Source organism: Lepidochelys olivacea (assembly GCF_965140295.1).
Source record: "Lepidochelys olivacea isolate rLepOli2 genome assembly, chromosome: 1".
NCBI classification, from domain to species: Eukaryota; Metazoa; Chordata; order Testudines; family Cheloniidae; genus Lepidochelys; species Lepidochelys olivacea.
The window spans coordinates 281030391-281056420 of NC_140411.1; the positions used below are offsets into that span (position 1 = coordinate 281030391).

A 26030-nucleotide genomic window follows, 5' to 3' on the forward strand; every position below is an offset into this window, starting at 1 on the left:
TTACCTTTTATTTTTATGTAAAGCATCATCTATGTTTATGGTGTGTACATAATAATAAAGAATACTGATGATTTCTGTTCATATACATCAAGAAAATAAGATATTTACTGAGAAATTGTTTAAAAAGTATACTTATAGGGACCTAAAAAAACAATTTGCTATTTGGAGTTTTGTTTTTTATTGATTACAAGCAACACACAAAAGATTGTTGTAACTGAATGGTATGTATTGTACAGTAATAGTGCATTTAAGTACACCAATAGACAGAGATTAGAGAAACATATTTTCCTTTAAAAAAATTACGTTGTGCTTTTGACAATACCATGATTAGCCCGTTTCCCCTTGTGGCTCTTTCACACACGGGACAGATTTAAAAATAAAGAAAAAGTTATAGTAAAACCATAAGAATTGGCACTAGGACCCTGGGGCAGGTGTACTACTCGAAACTACCTTTAACTCATTGTTTACGCACAAAATAGGGTGGTCTCTTTGTGCCTTTGACATGTTTAAAAGATAAAGCCAACAGCTTCCTCAAAACAAACAGATTGGTTATTCTCCTATCAGATTTCCACCCCAACCAATGCTGTACTGAGCCCACCAATGCAGGCCCCATTACATGTCCCCTCCCCAAAAGTAACAACATGCAGCATGTCTCTAATCTCATACTGGAAGGCTATTTTAGTGACTTCAGAAGTTAAGGGCCTTGAATGGAAGTTGTCCTACCAGCTGTTTATCCCTTCAGCTTGAGTGCCTTCACTGACTGAGAGAGAGGCAGTATTTCAAAAAGTCAGGCCTCAAGCTGCTTAAAGCTTTATAGTTCAAATTCAGTACCTTAAACTCCACACAGAAACAAACAGGAAGCCAGTGCAGGAGCTGGAGTACTGGTGTTATGTATGGCTGGCAAGATGTATCACTTACTAAACGTGCTGCCACATTCTACACCTGCTTCTCTTTCCAGGTTGATTGAAGCTGTAGCCCCATAGAGAGTGCATTGCAGTAATCTAAACTCTATAGATGACTCTTAGCAATGAATATAACTTTTGAAAAACAAACTCCTTGCTGTATTCACCCACATTTTAGTATTTTATAAAATGTATAGTAAAAAGTCATTTTAAGCGTTCTGCTTATCTGTCAGTTTTGTTTCATTTATCCCATTTACTTCTTATCTTCTAGAGGAATCAATGAAGATATTTCCCCAGTGTGAAACCCTTCCCCCACCTCATCCCCTGCCAAATGAAGACCTTGCCTTGGTATTTCTGACTTTGCAGGCAAGAACTTCACATTATGTTTTCTAGGGCACAACAGTGGTATATTACGATTGATCAAAGGGATAATTTTTGAGTAACATAAGCTCCCAACATTGACCTAGAAGAATCATCTGTGCCTTTACACCTCTGCTCACTGCCAGGAAGGGAGCCATTTAGTGTGAATGAAGAATGGACTCCTGTCTCTTAAGAGGTGGACTAAGACCTCCCATTAATTTCACAGATCACCAAAAGGAGTTAATAGTTGGCAATTAATGACCTTTGATCATTACCAGTCTGAGATGGACCCAAGCCAACAATGCGGAGATGACAGGCTCCAAATTCTATTACCAATACCCGAGCCATCTAGTTCTCTACATCCGTTATTTTGGTCTTGTAAATATATTCATCTTTCCTTTCTTCATCTCTTACAAAAGCAGAGATGTAAAGATAATCTGACCTCAGATTCTGCCATTCCCAAGCCCATACTTTAAATTATATATAAATGCATCATACTTGCACAGCTTCACAGACATAGAAATATTTCTATTACTCTTTTTAAATATAAAGTATCACAGTAGGTTCAATCCTAAACAGACACAATTTAATCAGCTACTTGACAATTACTCTACGTGTAAGTGAGATGACCAAAGTATTTGGTGCATATCAATACCTTCATGATTTGGTAATTTCACAGTATCTTCAGAAAAGTATTTGCTGAAAGATGGGCCAATTCTTATGAATATAAGGTATCTCTGTAATGAAACATACCACTGTATATTATAAAATATACCTATTTTCAGGTTGAAAGTGGGGGGAGGGGATCATGGACAGTATCAGTCTTTCACTCCTCTGCCTCTCTCCACTTTCATATCTATTTGCCTCTTCTCACGTCACTGTTCCTATGTTGGCAATTCCTTTTTGCCATGACTTGAGAGCTAGATGTTTTGGTATTGATTCTCTTTCATCATCCCTTGACCCCACCATAGCCTTGCTCTCGCATTCTTTTAATTCTGTACACTCTTACCCAAGGAATATTTTTCCCCACCACTACAACCCTGAAAACATGGAGGAGACTTCTCTAATTTGAAGCTTTCACTTACTGAGTTCTAACACTCTCATTTGGAAAAGAAGAGGGCCTAGACATAACTTCATTTTGTGTTGTGTACACACCAGTGACTCTGTCCTGAAAGTCTCATGGAACATCCACCGGGTAACCAACAACTGATTGATAACCAATGTATGACGTTATTCTTACTGTTGTTTAGACGCTGTTTAATGTGTCTGACATTTAGTGTTGGAAAAAGACATGTTAATACCATACTTTACAGTATAGTGTATCTAGTTTCCTTTGTATTATTTCTTTGTCCTTGCAAAAGCAGTGAAGATGGGCGAATAACATAAAAGAACTTAGAAATATTAGAAATACGGGAAGAACACAACAAAATTAGATTAATCTTGAAATAATGCAAAGTGAGAGAAATATTCCAGAACACACATTTATTCGGACTGAGAAACCTGGAAAGCAATAATGCTAAAAAGAGACATAGGAGATCATACTGGAAAACATGTTAGACATTAGTTTGCAATGTGCTATAGCTGCAAAAAGGCCTATGAAGGCTAGGCTTTCAAAACACAGACACGACAAGGCATATAGCAGCAAAGCAATAATCCTCCTCTCTACAATTCTAATACAACTGCACCTGTAAAACTGCATTCACATCTGGCGACTATACCAGAAAGACAGAGAAATTTGAGCAAAGAGCAACAAAAGTCACTAGGGAAACAGAGGAATGACAGATAAGGTGAGGGCGTAACAGTCCAACAAGTATCCGAGGAGGGAAAGGAATTATTCAGCAAGGTACACTGTGGTACAAGAGTCATGGGGTTAAAATTAAGAAATGGGAAAGTGTGGGGGAGAGAGAGAGAAATTAACTTGAATAGGAGGAATGAAATGCATTTGCCTGCATAAGGGAATAAGTAGATGCCCCACTGCTTGGGACCTTTGAAAAACCAAGGAGGAAAAGAAAAAAAGAGCCCACGAGTACACTTTAGGTAACCATCCTGCATTGGCAGGGAGACAAACTGAAAGAATTTATAGGTGTTCTCTATCTAGACTTTCTACAATTAGAAATGATAAAGTTAATTTAACATATAAATTCTGTATTTAAAAGTTTGTTGGTTGACTTCAAATATACAAAATTAACAGCCTCATTTAATAATAAACTTTTCAATAACCACTTACAATCTATGTGGGTATCACAGTCAAGCATAATTTATCTCAATAACTGCAAAACCATAGCAGTAAGGAGCATCTTCAGCTTCTGTAAGGACCATGCAGCATATGAGGGCAATCTGGTCAGTGAGGATACACCAGGCCAGAGCCACACTGGTACAGCTACTCCCAATTTTGGCTCTCCCTACGTTGTTGATGCCAGTGGCACATGGAACTTTTCAGAGCTTGCACCACACCCACAGTTGGTAAGTCCCAGTGCCAGGTGCACAGACTAGGCAGGATCCACATTTTCACAGCAGCTTCCAGTCCCTACTCTGCCTCCTAAGCTTAATGCTCCTGCAGCTAGTGAGCTCTGGGATGGGGTTAGGGACACGCTGGAACCAGCCCATCTCCAATTCAGCCTCACTGCTGCTGGGGGACCCCTTTCTGGTCTTACACATCTTGTTGCTGATAAGGACTAGTTGAGGAGGGGCAGGCTAATGCCAGAGCTGAGTTGGTAAAGCTGCTCCTATGCCATTTCTACCTCCACTATCGATGGTAGAAGAATCCTTTTCACTGCTCACCCCCCTAGTGAAGGTAAGTGGCAGGATAGAGTAAATAGGAAAACCGAGTTCTCACTACTACATCCTATTTCCACCATGCTCTCATGCAATTAGCTCACACCAATTTACTTGTAGTATTTCAGAAAATAAAACTGGCATCTAGCAGCTCCCAGTACACATCAAGTAACATTTACATTTTACATCTTATTAACAAAATCAAATAGTTTGATGTGACATCATTGCAGAGATCAACAGGACATTTTCATGAGATCAAAATCCACTTTAGAAAACATTTTGATTAGGGTTAAGGGCTTCTTGGTTTGAAGAAATGCCGTGGAGACAGTATGCTCTGCACTGCCATATAATATATCCAAGTTTCATTCCCCATCTCTGCCTTCAGAAAAAAAAAAAAAAAAGTCAGGCCTAGAAAGGAGGAGGCAGAGTTTTTATGGTCCAGGAGCTAGAATAGCTCATCATTCATCAACAGCCTCATCACAAGAAGAAACCTGGATGAGCTCCAGTGTTCTAACCAGCCAATACTGCATCCCTAGATGGGGTGATGAGAAGTTTTGCAGGTCAAAGGAGACAGAGGAAAGAAAAGCCAGAGAACATCCCACAAGAGATCAGTCAGAACAATAATAAATCAGAATAAAACTTCTAAAGTGAAATTAGGCATATTCTTCATTTACTGCAGGACAAAAACAAAAAAAGTCTAGCAAACAAGTTGCAAGTGGCTCACAGTAGATCTGCAAAAAGGAAACAAAAATGGGCTTGTTGCTTTCCTGCATTCCTCTTCCTTTCTTTCTGAAAGAATAAGTTTGATTTTTCAATTGCATTTAATTTGAAATTCAGGCGTTTTTGAAATCCACTCTGGAACACACAAATGTGACTGAAAAATTAGTCATGTTATCAACAGAGACTGAAAGCTAAGCAAGTGAGAGTGGGACTTATCAATCCTGTTTAGAAGTTTTGTTCAATTTATGCTAATACTATTTAATATTAATGACTAAGCTTATGAAAAAGAAAATCTTAACAATGGTTTCAGAGTAGCAGCTGTGTTAATCTGTATACTCCTGTTCTTTTTAATTAAGAATTTCACTCCCTTCCCCTAAAGTATTTTACCTCATTCTCAGCCACCCACAAGCTCTTCCAGCAGCAGTAAGGAAGACCAGACTGCATATATTTTTAAGGTTTAAAAAAACCCCTGCAAGCGCTCTTCAATACAAGAAAGGGCAAAAGTCCAGTGTTTCTAAAAAAAAAAATAATAATCACAGAGGCTACAGTACAAAGAAGAAATTTTGGAAGATACCCCTCAAAAGAGCCCCCAAAGTACCACTGCTGTCTAATGGGGAAAGGAGAGAAAAATAGTATCTTGCTTAAAGTGTGATATGGTCAAGAATCTAGACTCTCTATTGGTCAGCCTATCGTCTTTTCCATTCCTGTCCAAAATGGTTTCCTGCTGAGCATACAATGGGATACAAAACAGTTATTCTCATCATGATCCAGAGCTGCTTCCATGCATCAGGCCTCTACTCAGTATTTAACCACCTGTTTGTCAAATTTGAATGATTTTTGCTGGTCACTTGTGACTGATGTCCCAGCTCTCCAACCTTTTGTTGGGAGCAGCTAGTTCATTTTCATATGAGGCTTCCTCTCATCATCCACTCACCCTCTTTATCCTCTCAATATCTACTTAAATAGAAGTCAAGTATCAGGGGGTAGCCGTGTTAGTCCGTATCCACAAAAACCTTAAATAGATGCAAATTCTCACTAGCATCTCCACTATTTCCTCCTCTCATGCACTGCACACACCTCCACCACACCTCCACAGTGGCTCTTAAACTTTCCAGACTACTGTGCCCCTTTCAAGAGTCTGATTGGTCTTGCATAACCCTAAGTTTCACCTCACTTAAAGCTACATGCTTACAAAATCAGACAAAAATACAAGTATCACAGCACGCTATTACTGAAAAATTGCTTTCTCATGTCTACCATGTAATTATAAAATAAATTAATTGGAATATAAATATTGTACTTACATTTCAGGATATAGTGTACAGAGCAGTATAAACAAATCATTTTATGAAATTTTAGTTAGTACTGACTTCGCAAGGGCTTTTTATGTTGCCTGTGGTAAAACTAGGCAAATATCTAGATGAGTTGATGTACCCCCTGGAAGACCTCTGAGTACCCACAGGGGTACACTTACCCCTGGTTGAGAACCACTGATCTAGATCACCTTCCAAATTACTCCCCATGTGTAGATTAGGGAGGCAAACATGTCTGTCCTTCAAACGGATAACACGGGTGTTTTGTAAATCACATATCAGTTTATCATTCTTACCTGCACCCCTGTGTGTCTGAACTGTTACAGGGTGCATTACATGTGCCCAAATTAGTATCAAAGCATCTCAGAGTAAGGACCTTTCTCTCATTTTCAGAGCACTGTGCAACCCTTTCAATGTTCAATATTTCTGAAGCATTATAAGAAATTATATTTAAGAATTTATTAGCTTGAATGATGAACATATGAAAGCTTTCATGATTTTTGGGGAAAAATCAGTTTTCTAGTCTTGAATACAAATGTAAAAATTCACATAGCAAAGATTATTTTATGAAGTTTGCTACTGCACTTAAACACGCATACACTGTAGATTTTTCAACAAAGAAGGAAACATACTCCTCTTGCTCCGAAACAGCACTAATACAGCTTTGTAGCATTTGGTCAGGGTTTTGGGGAGGGTTGAGAGAATATCTTTTAATTTCCCTGGGTTAACAATTATAGAAGCTCTACTGCTAGATTTGTTAGTGGTTTGTCAAGGATGCATGGAGCACAGGATGGAGACTTTATTGTTTGAAACAAAGAAAAAAAATGAGTATCTGACAGCAACAAAGTGCTTTTCTTTATTCCTAGGCACCAGCACTTAACCTGTTGGGGTTTTTTTAGGCCAGCTCCCAACCCTGAAAAAAACAGTTATCCAATATAAACAAATACTAGATTTAGAAACTTGAAACATTTATTAACTTTTCCTCATATTTATTGCAAGATACAAGGATGAACAATTTTAACGGTAAGACTTCTGGTAGCGTGCACGGGCACCAGGTCCACCAAACTTCTTGGACTCGCAGCGACGAGGATCTGCAACCAGTAAGGTCCTATCATACTGGATTAAGATGTCCTTGATTTCCTTCTTGGAAGCTTCATCAACATCTGAAAAAAGATCATATTTGTGACTAACATTCTATAACTTCCATCTATTACTGTTCTACGTATAGCACTTAATGTCTGAAGCTAAACACTTCAAAAAGGCTAGCAAAACAAAATCAAAACAGCCAACTTACACTTCTGATAATAAGCCACCAATGCTTTGGAAATAGATTGACGAATTGCTGTTGAGGAAAGAGACAAGTTAACAATAATATCCAGTAAATTCAGGTTTACATAGAAAACATAGCAAAGGGTTTGGGGAGGGGTTGGCAGAAAGGAATTTGACAAATGAAAAATAGTTATAAATGTAATGATAAAACCACATCAAACCATTTTGTGTCTTACACCTTCCACCTCAAGCTACCCCCTTTAATCAAAGATTGACTTTAAAATAACGTCAGGATGGTTAACTAAAACAGACGAAGATTTGGGTTAATACGTCTACTCGCTTCCTGTGCGTCTTCTGAGCTAGATCATTTTAATGAATGTATACAGGCCTTAACTAGCAGCCGCGCAACGTTAACACTTCTGAAAAAGCAATTTATGTTCTATTTTGCCCAACGTGAATAAGTTACAAGTTGAGTTCTGATTCTAGGATTTTTATTTGAGCAATTTTATCTGAGACAAGTAACTGCTTGACTTTGCAGTGTGGTTAGAAAATGCTGTTTAACCTCATCCCAAAATCTAATTTATGGCCAACCACATGTAATCACTTATACTGCACTGGAAGAGGAAAATGCTAATGCCAGTTTCATACAGATCATTCGTGTGTGTAAATGAGAGCAGGTGACGCAGATATAGTTCAATATACACCCATTAAACTGGCATTTGTAATAGCCAAAGCTTTAAACTGTAGACGGTGTTTATTCCCCAAGATATTAATAAATTATAAGTATTTTATAAGTAGTTCAAAGTAGATTAATAAAGTAGTTTAATCTCTTCCAGCCCACACTAAGGACCTTGTACAGGAGTCGTACCGTAGATTTGCGCTACATGGCCGCCACCCTTGACACGGACTCTGATGTCAACACCAGCAAAGCGTTCCTTGCCCAGGAGGAGAACAGGTTCAAGCAGCTACGAAATACAGATATAAAAATTTTATTAAAGTTAATTTTTAAAATCAAATTTAAACAAGTTAAGAAGAAAGGTACTGTACATCTGGGGTCAGGCTTGGATTATGAGGGATTACAAGTGTCGGTTACAAGGTTCATAAGATATATACACAGTACATAACCAGCATAGACCCAGACTGGGGTACGGGAGCTTTTAAAATGTCAGTGGATAAGTGATCTCAGGTACACCACCCATAGAATGTATTTAGAGTCCAAGTCAGCACTGGTGTAGTGAATAAGTACAAGGATGGGTATTACACATATTATGAGAACATATTTATGATCAAGAGGAAGCAATCAGTGTTTTGAGCAAGGTTTCTAAGTATGGATTTATAAAATGTTTGGTGCTATGAGCCTTGCATTTACAGTGCACACACTAAGGTAATTAAATAAAAACCACTGAGGTAATGTGGCCTAGTCGCTAGTGGATAAGAGGGGAGCACTGCCCAGGAGACCTGGATTCTTGTCACAACTCTGCTGCTGGCCAACTGGGTGACCTTAGGCAAGTCACTTTGCCTTCCTGTGCCTCAGTTTCCCCATTTGTAAATGGGAGTAATGATACTTTGTAAAGTGCTTTGACGTTAACTGAGGAGTCAAACTAGATAATAGTAAACTTTATGAAGCTAGATCTAAGGAAGATTAACTCCTATCAATATATATGCTTTGCTCCCATCAACACTAATGAGAATAACTGGTTCGTCTCTAAGGTGCCACAAGTACTCCTTTTCTTTTTGTGAATTGAGAAAATACCTCAGAGTAAAATTGAGACAAGCACCTAACTGATACAGAAGCTTAAGTCCCATTTTGCAAACTGACTTGAGTGAGGATACACTTCTATGCTTTTATTATTTAACCTGAGTACTCAACTCCCAAAATTGTATACAAACTTACAAATAGTCAAGCTACAGCTAACAGCCTACATGACCACTAAAAATGAGATGTATCATCTAGTGTATGTCTTTATGACAAGAAACTCTTCTGCTCTTCCAAATTTTATTTATTTAGAGAGAGAGAGAGAACGAATACACACGCATAAAAATATACTAAAGTCTAAAGAAAACCAATAAAGTACTTACTTTGTACTGTAGGGTTCTAGGCTCAATCATTTCCAGGGGTCTTCCATTCACTTTAATGAGACCATTTCCTCTTTTACAGTGAGCAACAGCAGTTGCTGTTTTCTAAAAGAGCAAGCATATGTGAGTATAGCATTCCTACAATACCAGCTGTGCACCCACTGCTTTAAAGACTAGCATACAGTGCTTTCAGTCTAGATTATGACACTCAAAATTTCAAAAAGTATTTTTCATTTAAAGCAAAGCCACTGCTGCAAACCACTGAAATGTACTAGGTCAGATGGGGACTTAATATAGGCAAGTCAGCCTTGCTGAAAACATAAAATTTGATCTTCACATGGGAAGTGTGATGACATAATTTACTAGCAGCAGCCAGGCCGCCCAGATCATAAAGACGCAGAAGCCCTTACCTTCACCTTCTGCCATCTCCTCTGTGGAGGCAGCTTTTTACAGTGACACCCGTGCGTGATAGGGGGCGGGGAGAGCAGGGGTGCGGGAACAATTTGCACAGTGGGGGCGCTGAGAGCCGTTGACCCACACGGTAAACCCTGTACGTGATGGAAACTTCTAACACCTATGGGGATGGGGGCGCGGTGGGTGGGTGTCAGAGAGCGTGTGTGAGGGCAGGGAGAGTGTGGACGAACACACACGTGCCGGCGCACGCCACAGGGGTGCGGCTGCTCACTCCTATCGCAGCGGCCTGGCTCCGATCGCGATGACGGCCTACGGCTCCATCCCGGGCAGCTCGGCGGCGGGATGCGGGAGCCCTAGGCTCTGCCCCGCGTGGCTGGGCTCGGGCGAGACACGTGGAGGCCCCTGCGGCTCCCGGGCCGCACAGGCCCGTCGCGCACCCCGCGGCCTAGCCGGGGAAACGACGCCACGATCACCAGGCGGGGGCCGCAGCTGCCGGGCCGGGGAGCGCAGCCTAGTCCCGGGGGCGCTGCCGCCCGCCCGCTCACTCACTCACCTTCCGCCCGAAGACCTGGACGCTCTGCAGGGGCCCCTTGGCCGGCATGGCTCCTCCTGCAACAGACAGACACGGCGCTGAGCGGCGCGCGGCCCGGCGGCGGGGGGGGGGGGGGGGGAGGGAGCGCGGAGCTGCCGAACACTCACCTTCCGCCAGAGACAGCAGCAGCAAAAGAGAGAGCGGGGCCTCCGGAGCCGCTTCTCAGGGGCAGCCCGGCCGCAAAGCGCAGCCTGACTTCCGGCCGCGTGACACGGCCCCCTTCCCGCCGCGCTTTACGGCTGCCCGAAGGGAGGGGGGGGAAAGGCGCCTCGGAACCTGCGGGGCGGGGCTGAGAGAGCGGCCGGGGAAGAGGCCGGCGCCGGGCGCGACCCCCACCCGAAGCTCCTCCACCGCCTGCCGCGCACGCGCACACGCACCCTGCGGCAGCCGCGTCCCACAGTGTCCCGCCTCACCGCTCAGCCCCGCGCGCCTCAGCGGCGCCCCCAGTCCCAGCACCGGTCCCCAGCGGCTCCCCCGCTCCCCCCCACCCACCGCATCAGCTCCCCGGCGTCTCACAATCCCCCGCGCCCCCCGCCTTCCTCTCAGTGTCCGCCAATTCGGGATGTAAACGCCGTTTTCACAGTTAACCGTTTAACCGATTAAAAATATTTCATTTAAACGGTTAACCGATTCAGAGCTGGGGCCAATCCCGCCCGCACAGCTGGGGCCGGGGCTGCGGCCGGCCGGCCGGTCCGAGGGCGACCGGTTGAGGCGGTTCACCGGTAAGACTAATGGTTAACGGGTTAACATTTTACATCCCTACCCCCAGTCCCATCACCAGCCCCCTCAGCATCATTCAATCCCACCATCTTCCCCAGGGCCGGTGTCTTCCATTCCCAGCATCAGCCTGGCAGCGTCCCCCCGTCCCAGGGCTCCCGTCCTTTCCAGGGGCGGCAGGTTTGTATAATTTTGGGTGGTGCCCAGAACAGGTCCAAGTAACCCCCAACTCCAACACACACCCACCCCCCATGGCTCTGGGAGGGAGTTTGGGTGCGGGAGGGGTGAAGGGTCAGGCTCTGGGCTGGGGCGGGGGTGCGGGCTCTAGGAAGGAGTTTGGGTGGAGAGAGGGTGCTGGGGTGGGGTCCAGGAGGGGGTGCGGGCTCTAGGAAGGAGTTTGGGTACAGGAAGGAGCGCGAGGGTGGGCTCTGGGCTGGAGCATGGGGTTGGGGTGCAGGAGAGGGTGAGGAGTACGGCGCTTACCTCAGGCAGCTCCCAAAAGCAACCTGCACACCACTCTGGCAGCAGCTCCTAGGCGAGGGGGTTGGGAGTCTCTGTGCGCCACTGCCCGCAGGCACCGCCCCCACAGCTCACATAGGTCACAGGTCCCGGCCAATGGGAGCTGCGGAGTCAGCGCTCAGGGCGGGGCAGCGCACAGAGACACACACACACACTGGGGCTGCAGGGACATGCTGGCCGCTTCCAGGAGTGGCATGGAGCAAGGGAGGGTAGGAAGCTGCCTTAGCCCTGCTGCGCTGCTGGCAGTGGTGGCTGGGGGCCCCCAGGCCCTTTTAAATTACCCGGGGGTGGAAGGCAGGGCCGGTAGATGCTCCGTGGGAGGTGCGCGGGGGCGGCAGGCAGGGCTGCAGGAGAGAATGGGCCACAAACATTGGTAGAGCTGGGCCCTGAATATTCCTGAAGCATGAGCACCACAGGCACATATAACTCGCTGCCCCTGGTCCTTTCTCTCCAGCACCAGCTCTCTCACGTCCCACAGTCCTAGCCCCCTAACCTACCAAATGTCTCTCAGTCAATCCCAGTCGTCCAATGTTCAGCGCCATAATAAAGATAAAGGCTATAAGATAAATCTATATGGTAACTGGGTATTACTATACAATAAGGTTCTAGGATTGTCACTGCATGTCATCCTGAAGCCTTGGACGACTGTTGAGTCACTGTGAAATGATGGAAACCACTACAAGCATGGTTGAGATCTCTTTCTGTTGAGTTTATCACCAGGTTCAATCTTCACTGGGATTCGTGGTCTGTTACCATCCAGTTTTTAAGTTCTCTGTGCTCTTTTATTTTTTTACACTTTATGAATTACTCCTGTACAACAGCACAGGCTTTCACCTACGTTATTATCCTTAAACTAATCCAAATAATCCACTAAATAGTACTGACTAGTGTTACACGGCAACAGCAGCTCCTCACACCCATCTGAGGTTTTCTCTGCCTGGGCCCTTTCACACAATGGGTCCTGTTCTAAATTTATTTTTTTTTTAAGTTGTTGGTAAGAAGGAGTCTTTCATTTCCAGCATGGTTTCCACATTACAAAGAGAGGGAATTTCACTGGAATCAGTGGGATCTCTCCCATCTGGATACATTTTTTCATGTTCCCCAGTCTATTTGTAGGTGCTGTTTTCAGGTATCTATACCACAGTATCTGAGCATATAAGGAGTAACCACCACCGAGGTGGTGAATAAAATATAAAACTGGCCCAGTCTCTGAGTAAAAAAGGTTTATCTGTATGGAACAGCTTTCAAGATTGTGTCCTATATTAACACAAAAACTTGGTGCAAAGTAGAATTAAATGCTTAATCTAAAACAAATGGCACTATAACCCAAAGTATTTCAGGAGATAGTTAACCTAAGACAATGTGAGTTGTAAAGCATCCCAGACACTTAGAACCACTCCTTCTGATCTTGGCTCTTGGTGCAGTGGCACATGGTTCTTTTAAGTTTACATTTTTCCACTGATTTTGCAGGATAATGTTTTGTAATTGTTTCTATTAATTTATTTTGTTTACTACTTTAACTTTGAAACAGGCCTGCCTTATCCTTAGCCACAAAGGAAATAATGTTTCCGTAAATATAAGCTTGATAGACATTGCATCGTCTGGAAATAGAGGAAGTCCCAAGTTCTTTAAAGTTTGTGCACAGTGTGAGAGATTTTCTCCTAACTTTGAAACTCTCCCTTGTATGAGTTCATTTTGCTAAATGGAACAAAAAGACATCTGACAAACAAAAGAATCCATGTGCCACCTAGAGGCTATTTAGTGCACGTCTTATAAAGGAATAAGAAGAGTACTTGTGGCACCTTAGAGACTAACAAATTTATTTGAGCATAAGCATCCGATGAAGTGAGCTGTAGTTCATGAAAGCTTATGCTCAAATAAATTTGTTAGTCTCTAAGGTGCCACAAGTACTCCTTTTCTTTTTGCGAATACAGACTAACACAGCTGCTACTCTGAAAGCTGTCATTATAAAGGAATGCTACTCAGGTGGGCATGGTGAATATTAAAAGAGCACTGCACTAGTGAACCTGTTATGACCTGTGTTCAAATGCTTCACACCAAATCATGGAAAAACTCCACAGCTGTCTGAATTTTATTATGTTTGGTATCAACTCAAAAGTGATGTTCTGAGGAGTTGTTGGGAAATGATAATGCTTCCTTGGGTTTGTTCTGAGATATCCAAATTATTATTTATATTGTATCACCTAGAAGCCCCAGCACAATGGGGCCCTGATCCATGTCTAAGTGTTGCACAAAAAGATGGTCCCTGCCCCAAAGAACCTAGCATGGTGGGGTTTGGGTCCATGAGTAGAGCTTCTTGGTGCTCTGATAACACAGATAATAAATAGTAGTGAAAAAGCTGTATTTTTTGCCATTTAAATTTTTCATATGCTAAGAAATATCAAAATAGTGTCTTCGATATGTACAACCTGCAGTAAACTCCATGTGTGCAAATCCGTGTGCCCACATGAAGTCCCATTAAAGACAGTGGACTCTGCACAGGTACAGAATCCATCTGTCTGCACTGAGCTCTTTGCAGGATCTAGGTTTTTGCCTCTATCTTTCACATATAATAGCATCTCAGACAATATGGAATATTGTGTCTTTTGTGGAGCTTGGTGTTTTTGAAATGTAAGATCTAATATTTCACTAAAACCCTCATGCCAATAATAATGAGTATGAAGACATTTCTGCTATATGGAATCCATGTGTATAAAACTGCAGATTGAATGAATACATATTTCTGAAAAAGATTTTTGTTGATAGTTGATACTTTTATTTATACATTTAATTTGTCATTAAACAACCAATCCTTCTGCCTGTAAATAAATATATTGAATAGTCCTAAACTAGTATAATTGAATAGTTGTAATCCCTCTTAGGCCCCAAACATTTGAGGATTTCCACATGTGCCTAATTTTATGCACATTACATAGTTCTATTCAGGTAAAAGGCGCTACTCATAGTGCATAGAGTTTAAGTCTTTGCATAATTGGGGCCTGAAATATGACCTGCAAAAGGATTTCCTTTAGATGCCCAGCAACTTTATAAATAAATTCCCAACCTGTATTGAGTGGATTCTTCTCTACGCCAATGCAATTCTCAGTGCAGATCAGGGCTTAAGTATTAAATAATCAGTTAAATAGAGACATTCAAGTGCATTATTAGCATAAGACTTACTTTTATTTTGCTTTTGCAGATCCTGTGACATTCATTCCCACTCAGATAGTCATCTTCTGCTGCAATCTCTGCCAACAGTCTAGAAATGCCGTTAACATTCATGCTACAGGTAGGGTTTGTAAAGTTGACCATATGCCTTTCCATATTCTGTTAGAAAAGTAAAGTGGTAATTAGCACACAGTTGGACATTTAATAGTGAATCTGGAAAGAACTGGGTTTAGGGTTTTCTTTTGTTTGTTTCTTTTTTTCCCCATTTCTGGCCCATACAAATCTTAAATAGCTTCTAGCTTCTATTCCAGTTTAGAAGCTCATGCTTCAGGGAGTAGAGTATGTAACATGAGAGAGAAAATTATGTCACAAATAACCATGTTCACAGAGATCATGGGGAAAAAAAGTTCCCAGTGAGAAGCAGAGGAGAAATTACAGATGAATGGCAAGATGGAGGAAAAGGTTCCAGACTAGGGAAGGTGTTGCAGTTCAGGAAATCAACGCATGCAAAATCTTTTCTGATCACCCACTTAGCCCTGGTCTACACTAGAACTTTAGGTCAAATTTAGCAGCGTTAAATCGATGTAAACCTGCACCCGTCCACACGATGAAGCCCTTTTTTTCGACTTAAAGGGCTCTTAAAATTGATTTCCTTACTCCACCCCTGACAAGTGGATTAGCGCTTAAATCAGCCTTGCCGGGTCGAATTTGGGGTACTGTGGACACAATTCGATGGTATTGGCCTCCGGGAGCTATCCCAGAGTGCTCCATTGTGACCGCTCTGGACAGCACTCTCAACTCAGATGCACTGGCCAGGTAGACAGGAAAAGAACCGCGTACTTTTGAATCTCATTTCCTGTTTGACCAGCATGGCAAGCTGCAGGTGACCATGCAGAGCTCATCAGCAGAGGTGACCATGCAAGCATGCCCTGGCATTCGCGGCTCTCCTGGCTGTACTCCCAAAGCCTTTGCAAAAGGTTTCTGGGGAGGGCAGCCTTATTGCCTCCTCCATGGTAGGACACTTTACCACTCCAGGCCAGTAGCACGTACTCGGGAATCATTGTACAACAAAGCATTGCAGTGTATGTTTGCTGGCGTTTAAACAACATCCATTCTTTATCTCTCTGCGTTATCCTCAGGAGAGTGAGATATCATTCATGGTCACCCGGTTGAAATAGGGTGCTTTTCTTCAGGGGACACTCAGAGGTGCCCGTTCCTGCTGGGCTGTTTGCCTGTGGCTGAACAGAAATGTTCCCCGCTGTTTGCCACGCGGTGGGGGGAGGCAAAATGCAACCTTGTAACGAAAGCACATGTGCTATGTATGTAATGTTAACAGCAAGGTTTACCCTGAAAGAGTGTAGCCATTGTTTTATAAAATATGTCTTTTTAAATACCGCTGTCCCTTTTTTTTTCTCCACCAACTGCATGTGTTTCAATGATCACAGGATCTTCTCCTTCCCAGAGGCTAGTGAAGATTAGAAAGAAAAAAAAACACACTCATGATGAAATGTTCTCTGAGCTCATGCTGTCCTCCCACACTGACAGAACACAGATGACTGGGTGGAGGCAAATAATGTCAGAGTGCAGGAAAGCACAAAATGACCGGGAGGAGAGGTGGCGGGCTGCAGAGAGTAAGTGGCGGCTGAAGAGAGTAAGTGGTGGGCTGAAGACAGGGCTGAAGCTCAAATGTGGCGGCAGCGTGATGAGAGGAGGCAGGATTCAATGCTGAGGCTGCTGCAGGACCAAACCAGTATGCTCCAGTGTATGGCTGAGCTGCAGCAAAGGCAGCTGGAGCACAGACTGCCGCTACAGCCCCTGTGTAACCAACCACCCTCCTCCCCAAGTTTCATAGCCTCCTCACCCAGATGCCTAAGAATGCGGTGGGGGGGCCTCCGGCCAACCAGCCACTCCACCACAGAGGATTGCCCAAAAAACAGAAGGCTGGCATTCAATAAATTTTAAAGTTGTAAACTTTTAAAGTGCTGTGTGGCATTTTCCTTCCCTCCTCCACCACCCCTCCTGGGCAAGCTTGGTAGTCATCCCCCTATTTGTGTGATGAATGAATAAAGAATGCATGAATGTGAAGCAACAATGACTTTATTGCCTCCACAAGCGGTGATCGAAGGGAGGAGGGGAGGGTGGTTAGCTTACAGGGAAGTAGAGTGAACCAAGGGTCGGGGGTTTCATCAAGGAGAAACAAATAGAACTTTCACACCGTAGCCTGTCCAGTCATGAAACTGGTTTTCAAAGCTTCTCTGATGCGTACCGCACCCTCCTGTGCTCTTCTAACCGCCCTGGTGTCTGGCTGCGTGTAACCAGCAGCCAGGCGATTTGCCTCAACCTCCCACCCCGCCATAAACGTCTCCCCCTTACTCTCACAGATATTGTGGAGCGCACAGCAAGCAGTAATAACAGTGGGAATATTGGTTTCGCTGAGGTCTAAGCGAGTCAGTAAACTGCGCCAGCACACCTTTAAACGTCCAAATGCACATTCTACCACCATTCTGCACTTGCTCAGCCTGTAGTTGAACAGCTCCTGACTATTGTCCAGGCTGCTTGTGTATGGCTTCATGAGCCATGGCATTAAGGGGTAGGCTGGGTCCCCAAGGATAACAATAGGCATTTCAACATCCCCAACAGTTATTTTCTGGTCTGGGAATAAAGTCCCTTCCCGCAGCTTTTGAAACAGACCAGAGTTCCTGAAGATGCGAGCGTCATGTACCTTTCCCGGCCATCCCATGTTGATGTTGGTGAAACATCCCTTGTGATCCACCAGAACTTGCAGCACTATTGAAAAGTACCCCTTGCAGTTTATGTACTTGCCGGCTTGGTGCTCCGGTGCAAAGATAGGGATATGGGTTCAGTCTATGGCCCCACCACAGTTAGGGAATCCCATTGCAGCAAAGCCATCCACTATGACCTGCACATTTCCCAGGGTCACTACCCTTGATATCAGCAGATCTTTGATTGCATGGGCTACTTGCATCACAGCAGCCCCCACAGTAGATTTGCCCACTCCAAATTGATTCCCGACTGACTGGTAGCTGTCTGGCGTTGCAAGCTTCCATAGGGCTATTGCCACTCGCTTCTCAACTGTGAGAGATGCTCTCATCTTGGTATTCTGGCGCTTCAGGGCAGGGGAAAGCAAGTCACAAAGTTCCATGAAAGTGCCCTTACGCATGCGAAAGTTTCACAGCCACTGGGAATCGTCCCAGACCTGCAACACTATGCGGTCCCACCAGTCTGTGCTTGTTTCCAGAGCCCAGAATCGGCATTCCACAGCATGAACCTGCCCCATTAGCACCATGATGCATGCATTGGCAGGGCCCATGCTTTCAGAGAAATCTGTGTCCATGTTCTGATCACTCACGTGACCGCGCTGATGTCGTCTCCTCGCCCGGTATCGTTCTGCCAGGTTCTGGTGCTGCATATACTGCTGGATAATGCGTGTGGTGTTTAATGTGCTCCTAATTGCCAAAGTGAGCTGAGCGGACTCCATGCTTGCCATGGTATGGCGTCCGCACAGAAAAAAGGCGCAGAACGATTGTCTGCCGTTGCTCTGATGGAGGGAGGGGCGACTGACGACATGGCTTACAGGGTTGGCTTACAGGGAATTAAAATCAACAAAGGGGGTGGCTTTACATCAAGGAGTATTTCAGGCAGGACTTCACGCAGGGTTCCAATAAGAAATGGTGCACCTAAGTAATTGTTCTTATTGAAACAAGCGGGTTGGTCTGGCCACTGATTGATACAAGGCTAGATTTACCTCGCTGCACCTTCTCTGTGAGTGACTGCAGTGTAACCTAGAGGAATGAGTCCCCTTGACGGGCGGGGGGAGCAAATGAGTACAAAACAAATCTGGTCTATTTCTTGTTTTGATCCACTCCATCTATCTTTTACATCTTTTTTTTGTTTGGCAGCAGACAGTGCAGAAGGACTGCAGGCCATCCACATCTCATGGCTGCTCGGCAGAAGATGGTACAATAGGACTGCTAGCCATCCTCATCTCTTGCCTGCCCGGCAGAAGATGGTACAATAGGACTGCTAGCAATCCGTATCACCTGCCTGCTCACCATAAGATGGTTCAATAGGACTGACTGCAGGACTAAAGAGAATGACCTGGTCAAGTCACTTCTAATGTAGTCCTTGCACCCACGTCTGCCCAGGTGCTCCTGGCCGATGTGGCCAGGAGTACCTCGGACATGACGATGACGGCTACCAGTCCTATTGTACCGTCTGCTGCCACAAGGCAAGGGGTTGCTGCTGCTGTGTAGCAATGCAGTACCACGTCTGCCAGCACCCAGGAGACATACGGTGACGGTTACCTGAGCGGGCTCCATGCTTGCCGTGGTATGGCGTCTGCACAGGTAACTCAAGAAAAAAGGCGCAAAATGATTGTCTGCTGCTGCTTTCACGGAGGGAGGGAGGGACCATGCCTGACGATATGTACCCAGAACCACCCGCGACAATGTTTTAGCCCCATCAGGCATTGGGATCTCAACCCAGAATTCCAATTGGCAGCGGAGACTGCGGGAACTGTGGGATAGCTACCCACAGTGCAACGCTCCGGAAGTCGAGTCTAGCCTCGGTACTATGGAAGCACTCCGCCGAGTTAATGCACTTAATGCACTTAGAGCATTTTCTGTGGGGACACACACACTCGAATATATAAAAACGATTTCTAAAAAACCGACTTCTATAAACTCGACCTAATTTTATAGTGTAGACATACCCTTAGAAAACCCCTTCTTCAGAACATTACACACCCTAAAGCAGCAATAAAACTAATATTAGGAAGGAAAAGACAACAAGAATCTCCAGAAGAACTCACCGTACCATATTCTCCACTTCCTTGTGCTTTATATACTCATTTGCATTTGTGCATTATAACATAGAAAATGCTACCTAGTCAGTATCTGCTTTGCACATGTGTAAATGACAACATAAACGACTCATTTCTACTAAATGGAAGATTTACGTGTTGTTCATCTGTCCTTACTAGAAATATCACTCCTGGAACAGGTAGGATTTTCCTGACCCAACTGGGAAAGTTATTTTATAGGACATTTGTTATATAGCTTTTGGCACCTTAGAGACTAACCAAGTTATTTGAGCATAAGCTTGCGTGAGCTACAGCTCACTTCATCGGATGCATACTGTGGAAAATACAGAAGATGTTCTTATACATACAAACCATGAAAAAATGGGTGTTTACCACTACAGAAGGTTTTCTCTCCCCCCACCCCACTCTCCTGCTGGTAATAGCTTATCTAAAGTGGTCACTCTCCTTACAATGTGTATGATAATCAAGGTGGGCCATTTCCAGCACAAATCCAGGGTTTAACAAGAACATCTGAGAAATAGGTTACCTTGCATAATGACTTAGCCACTCCCAGTCTGTATTCAAGCCTAAGTTAATTGTATCCAATTTGCAAATGAATTCCAATTCAACAGTCTCTCGCTGGAGTCTGGTTTTGAAGTTTTTCTGTTGTAATATCGCAACTTTCATGTCTGTAATCGCGTGACCAGAGAGATTGAAGTGTTCTCCGACTGGTTTATGAATGTTATAATTCTTGACATCTGATTTGTGTCCATTTATTCTTTTACGTAGAGACTGCCCAGTTTGACCAATGTACATGGCAGAGGGGCATTGCTGGCACATGATGGCATATATCACATTGGTGGATGTGCAGGTGAACGAGCCTCTGATAGTGTGGCTGATGTTATTAGGCCCTGTGATGGTGTCCCCAGAAGGTAACCTATTTCCCCTTGTTTTTTCCTACCCCCCCCCCTTCCTCAGACATTCTTGTTAAACCCTGGATTTGTGCTGGAAATGGCCCACCTTGATTATCATACATATTGTAAGGAGAGTGACCACTTTAGATAAGCTATTACCAGCAGGAGAGTGGGGTGGGGGGAGAGAAAACCTTTTGTAGTGGTAAACACCCATTTTTTCATGGTTTGTATGTATAAGAACATCTTCTGTATTTTCCACAGTATGCATCCGATGAAGTGAGCTGTAGCTCACGAAAGCTTATGCTCAAATAAGTTGGTTAGTCTCTAAGGTGCCACAAGTACTCCTTTTCTTTTTGCGAATACAGACTAACACGGCTGTTACTCTGAAACTTGTTATATAGCTAACAACCACCATTTAAATTCTTAGATCTGAAAGAGATTTTACATTCAGAATTATAAGAAGTTGTTTTATAACTCTATCTGGAGGAAAAGAAAAACTTTTGATCTTAACTGCACGGTCCTGATTCCATAGAAAACTCTGTGAGGGTGCAGGAGTCCACCTGCATGGAATTTCTTGCAGGATTAGAGCCTAACAGCAAAAGGTATTTAGAGAGACATTTATGCCTACAGTATCTGTAGATGTCTATGTTTGTGTATGCTGGGAAGTAAATTCTCATGAATTAACATTGCATTGGGTTATTGTAAATATGAGTTTGGTGGGAAAGGAGTTTTAATGAGTTCTGAGAAATCTAGGATCTGAAGCCAAATTTTCAAAAGGGATTAGTGATTTTGGGTGCCCAACTTGGGACATCCTACATGAGCCTGACTTTCAAAGAATGGGTACTCAATACTTCCTGATAATATGTTTCAAATTGAGCATCCAAAATCACTAGTCATTTTTGAAAATTTTGGCTTGAATCTTTGCAGTTAAGAGTTAATAGCAATAGGCACTTGAATGATGTCTTTCCTGTGCCTCTCTTTCTTCATATTACTGCACTGAATTCTGTGAGTAATTACATAAAATTAAGTTAATGCAATTTTAACTCCCTCTGGATCTTCTCCATGGCTACTACTAACCAGCCACAGGGAATCCAATCTGTTGCAACACAGCTTTCACTGGAGCCTATCCATGCAAACAGCTTTTGCTTCTGTGGATTTGTGGCTTCTGTCCCTAGGATACATAGCACTGAGAATCCTCACTCAGTGCAAAGTCTACATTACCTAAACTGTGTCTCCTTGAAGGGAAACCTTGCAAGATTGCTGTGAGGGAAACCTCCGGGAGATTCCTTTCTATCAGGCCCTTTACTTATATTCAGGTTAAACATTTGGAAGTTAAACACAGTGGACCTGAACGTGAAACGAAAGACCTGATTCTTCACTTGCAGCATGTGCAAAATGAGTGTAAAACATACCCAGGTCAGAACAATAGTATTTTATACAGACTGTACGTGGAAATAATTAACTACACAAGGTACAAGGCAGTGAAGTATCAAGGCAAAGGTATGTCAGTAAGGTGAGCTTTCAGTATGAATCTTTATGGAAAGGAGAGAGGAAACACTCACTACAGTAAGGGGAAATCCACATACCTTTAGTACAATTGCTGGAAAAGGGAAAAGAGAATGGGGAGAATGAAATATTTAACATTGAGAGGTGTCACAAAAACTGATCAATCACTCCTTTTGTGCTGTCTCATAATGTGAAAACAGAGTCATCCTAAATTTAAAGGTGCATTTAAAATAAATAAAAGAAAGACTTTTCTTATACACTGTGTATTCAGCATGTGGAAATTGCTGCCACATACCAGTAGGTCATAATCTACTATGGTGCATAGCTGTATTTTTTTTTAAAGGGGTGGATAATTTTGACCAGTAAAAAGACTTCATGCTCCTTCATACATGCTAGGATACAGATGAGTGAAAAAAAACCTTATTCTTTATTTAGGGCAAAAAATGATCACTGCAGGGCTCAGGAAGTTTCCCCTCTCAGATGTGCCAGAGGGAAGATATCTAACTTGGTCTACCATTGGCCTTATCTGCTATAGCAAATCTTATGATCCTTAGGGTATGTCTACACTACGAAATTAGGTCGAATTTATAGAAGTCGGTTTTTTAGAAATCGCTTTTATATATTCGAGTGTGTGTGTCCCCACAGAAAATGCTCTAAGTGCATTAAGTGCATTAACTCGGCGGAGCGCTTCCACAGTACCGAGGCAAGCGTCGACTTCCGGAGCGTTGCACTGTGGGTAGCTATCCCACAGTTCCCGCAGTCTCCGCTGCCCATTGGAATTCTGGGTTGATATCCCAATGCCTGATGGGGCTAAAACATTGTCGTGGGTGGTTCTGGGTACATATCGTCAGGCCCCCGTTCCCTCCCTCCCCCCGTGAAAGCAAGGGCAGACAATCATTTCGCGCCTTTTTTCCTGAGTTACCTGTGCAGACGCCATACCACGGCAAGCATGGAGCCCGCTCAGGTAATCGTCACCCTATGTCTCCTGGCTGCTGGCAGACGCGGTATGGCATTGCTACACAGGAGCAGCAACCCCTTGCCTTGTGGCAGCAGACGGTACAGTACGACTGGTAGCCGTCATCGTCATGTCTGAGGTGCTCCTGGTCGCCTCTGTGAGGTCGATCAGGAGCGCCTGGGCAGACATGGGCGCAGGGACTAAATTTGGAGTGACTTGAGCAGGTCATTCTCTTTAGTCCTGCAGTCAGTCCTATTGAACCGTCTTATGGTGAGCGGGCAGGCGATACGGACTGCTAGCAGTCGTACTGTACCATCTTCTGCCAGGCAGGCAAGAGATGAGGATGGCTAGCAGCCGTATTGTACCATCTTATGCCAGGCAGGCAAGAGATGAGGATTGCTAGCAGTCGTATTGTACCATCTTATGCCAGGCAGGCAAGAGATGAAGATGGCTAGCAGTCGTACTGTACCATCTTCTGCCAAGCAGCCATGAGATGTGGATGGCATGCAGTCCTTCTGCACCGTCTGCTGCCAGCCAAAGATGTAAAAGATAGATGGAGTGGGTCAGAACAAGAAATAGACCAGATTTGTTTTGTACTCATTTTCCTCCTCCCCTGTCTAGATCACACTGCAGTCACTCACAGAGAAGGTGCAGCGAGGTAAATCTAGCCATGTATCAATCAGAGGCCAGGCTAACCTCCTTGTTCCAATAACAACGATAACTTAGGTGCACCATTTCTTATTGGAACCCTCCGTGCAGTCCTGCCTGAAATACTCCTTGATGTACAGGCACACCCTTTGTTGATTTTAGCTCCCTGAAGCCAACCCTGTAAGCCGTGTCGTCAGTCGCCCCTCCCTCCGTCAGAGCAACGGCAGACAATCGTTCCGCGCCTTTTTTCTGTGCGGACGCCATACCAAGGCAAGCATGGAGGCCGCTGAGCTCATTTTGGCAATTAGGAGCACATCAACCACCACACGCATTATCCAGCAGTATATGCAGCACCAGAACATGGCAACGCGATACCGGGCGAGGAGGCGACGTCAGCGCGGTCCCGTGAGTGATCAGGACATGAACACAGATTTCTCTGAAAGCATGGGCCCTGACAATGCATGCATCATGGTGCTAATGGGGCAGGTTCATGCTGTGGAACGCCGATTCTGGGCTCGGGAAACAAGCACAGACTGGTGGGACCGCATAGTGTTGCAGGTCTGGGACGATTCCCAGTGGCTGCGAAACTTTCGCATGCGTAAGGGCACTTTGATGGAACTTTGTGACTTGCTTTCCCCTGCCCTGAAGCGCAGGAATACCAGGATGAGAGCAGCCCTCACAGTTGAGAAGCGAGTGGCGATAGCCCTGTGGAAGCTTGCAACGCCAGACAGCTACCGGTCAGTTGGGAATCAATTTGGAGTGGGCAAATCTACTGTGGGGGCTGCTGTGATGCAAGTAGCTCACGCAATCAAAGATCTGCTGATATCAAGGGTAGTGACCCTGGGAAATGTGCAGGTCATAGTGGATGGCTTTGCTGCAATGGGATTTCCTAACTGTGGTGGGGCTATAGACGGAACCCATATCCCTATCTTGGCACCGGAGCACCAAGCCGCCGAGTACATAAACCGCAAGGGGTACTTTTCGATAGTGCTGCAAGCTCTGGTGGATCACAAGGGACGTTTCACCAACATCAACGTGGGATGGCCGGGAAAGGTGCATGACGCTCGCATCTTCAGGAACTCTGGTCTGTTTCAAAAGCTGCGGGAAGGGACTTTCTTCCCAGACCAGAAAATAACTGTTGGGGATGTTGAAATGCCTATATGTATCCTTGGGGACCCAGCCTACCCCTTAATGCCATGGCTCATGAAGCTGTACACAGGCAGCCTGGACAGTAGTCAGGAGCTGTTCAACTACAGGCTGAGCAAGTGCAGAATGGTGGTAGAATGTGCATTTGGACGTTTAAAGGTGTGCTGGCGCAGTTTACTGACTCGCTTAGACCTCAGCGAAACCAATATTCCCACTGTTATTACTGCTTGCTGTGTGCTCCACAATATCTGTGAGAGTAAGGGGGAGACGTTTATGGCGGGGTGGGAGGCTGAGGCAAATCGCCTAGCTGCTGGTTACGCGCAGCCAGACACCAGGGCGGTTAGAAGAGCACAGGAGGGTGCGGTACACATCAGAGAAGCTTTGAAAACCAGTTTCATGACTGGCCAGGCTACGGTGTGAAAGTTCTGTTTGTTTCTCCTTGATGAAACCCCCCGCCCCTTGGTTCACTCTACTTCCCTGTAAGCTAACCACCCTTCCCTCCTCCCTTTAATCACCGCTTGCAGAGGCAATAAAGTCATTGCTGCTTCACAGTCATGCATTCGTTATTCATTCATCACACAAATAGGGAGATGACTACCAAGGTATCCCAGGAGGGGTGGTGGAGGAGGGAAGGAAAATGCCACACAGCACTTTAAGCACAGCACTTTAAAAGTTTACAACTTTAAAATTTATTGAATGACAGCCTTCTTTTTTTGGGGCAATCCTCTGTGGTGGAGTGGCTGGTTGGCCGGAGGGCCCCCCACCGCGTTCTTGGGCGTCTGGGTGTGGAGGCTATGGAACTTGGGGAGGAGGGCGGTTGGTTACAGAGGGGCAGCAGTGGCAGTCTGTGCTCCAGCTGCCTTTGCTGCAGCTCAACCATACACTGGAGCATTCTGGTTTGGTCCTGCAGCAGCCTCAGCATTGAATCCTGCCTCCTCTCATCACGCTGCCGCCACATTTGAGCTTCAGCCCTGTCTTCAGCCCGCCACTTACTCTCTTCAGCCCGCCACTTACTCTCTTCAGCCCTCCACCTCTCCTCCCGGTCATTTTGTGCTTTCCTGCACTCTGACATTATTTGCCTCCACGCATTCGTCTGTGCTCTGTCAGTGTGGGAGGACAGCATGAGCTCGGAGAACATTTCATCGCGAGTGCGTTTTTTTTTCTTTCTAAGCTTCACTAGCCTCTGGGAAGGAGAAGATCCTGTGATCATTGAA

General features: G+C 44.6%; 1 protein-coding gene and 1 long non-coding RNA gene across 3 annotated transcripts; one reads left to right on the plus strand and one right to left on the minus strand.

Moving 5' to 3' along the window:
• Nucleotides 1–7017: 7017 nt before the first annotated feature.
• On the minus strand, nt 7018–11645 carry LOC311515009 (small ribosomal subunit protein uS9). Of its 2 annotated transcripts, none has more exons than XM_084617800.1 (6): nt 11622–11645; nt 10383–10438; nt 9419–9520; nt 8208–8304; nt 7365–7412; nt 7018–7233 (listed from the first exon to the last, which is right to left on the minus strand). In XM_084617800.1, the coding sequence occupies exons 2-6, from the start codon at nt 10428–10430 to the stop codon at nt 7088–7090; spliced, it is 441 nt and encodes a 146-aa protein (XP_084473926.1). In that variant the 5' UTR covers nt 10431–10438; nt 11622–11645; the 3' UTR covers nt 7018–7087. The 2 variants fall into 2 exon arrangements, with proteins under 2 accessions (XP_084473926.1, XP_084473925.1); XM_084617799.1 differs by lacking the exon at nt 11622–11645 and adding an exon at nt 10529–10662.
• LOC311515010 lies at nt 10761–16844 on the plus strand. Its single transcript, XR_014710021.1, has 3 exons — nt 10761–11143; nt 14857–14946; nt 16271–16844. It is a non-coding gene; the product is annotated as an uncharacterized lncRNA (long non-coding RNA).
• The last annotated feature ends 9186 nt before the right edge of the window (nt 16845–26030 follow it).

Coding starts and splice junctions, on each gene's coding strand:
- LOC311515009 (XM_084617800.1), bottom strand. CDS start 10,430: ATGCCGGCCAAGGGGCCCCTGCAGAGCGTCCAGGTCTTCGGGCGGAAG. Junction 9,521..10,382: donor TCCAGGTCTTCGGGCGGAAG/GTGAGTGAGTGA, acceptor TTGCTCTTTTAG/AAAACAGCAACTGCTGTTGC. Junction 8,305..9,418: donor CTAGAACCCTACAGTACAAA/GTAAGTACTTTA, acceptor TGTATTTCGTAG/CTGCTTGAACCTGTTCTCCT.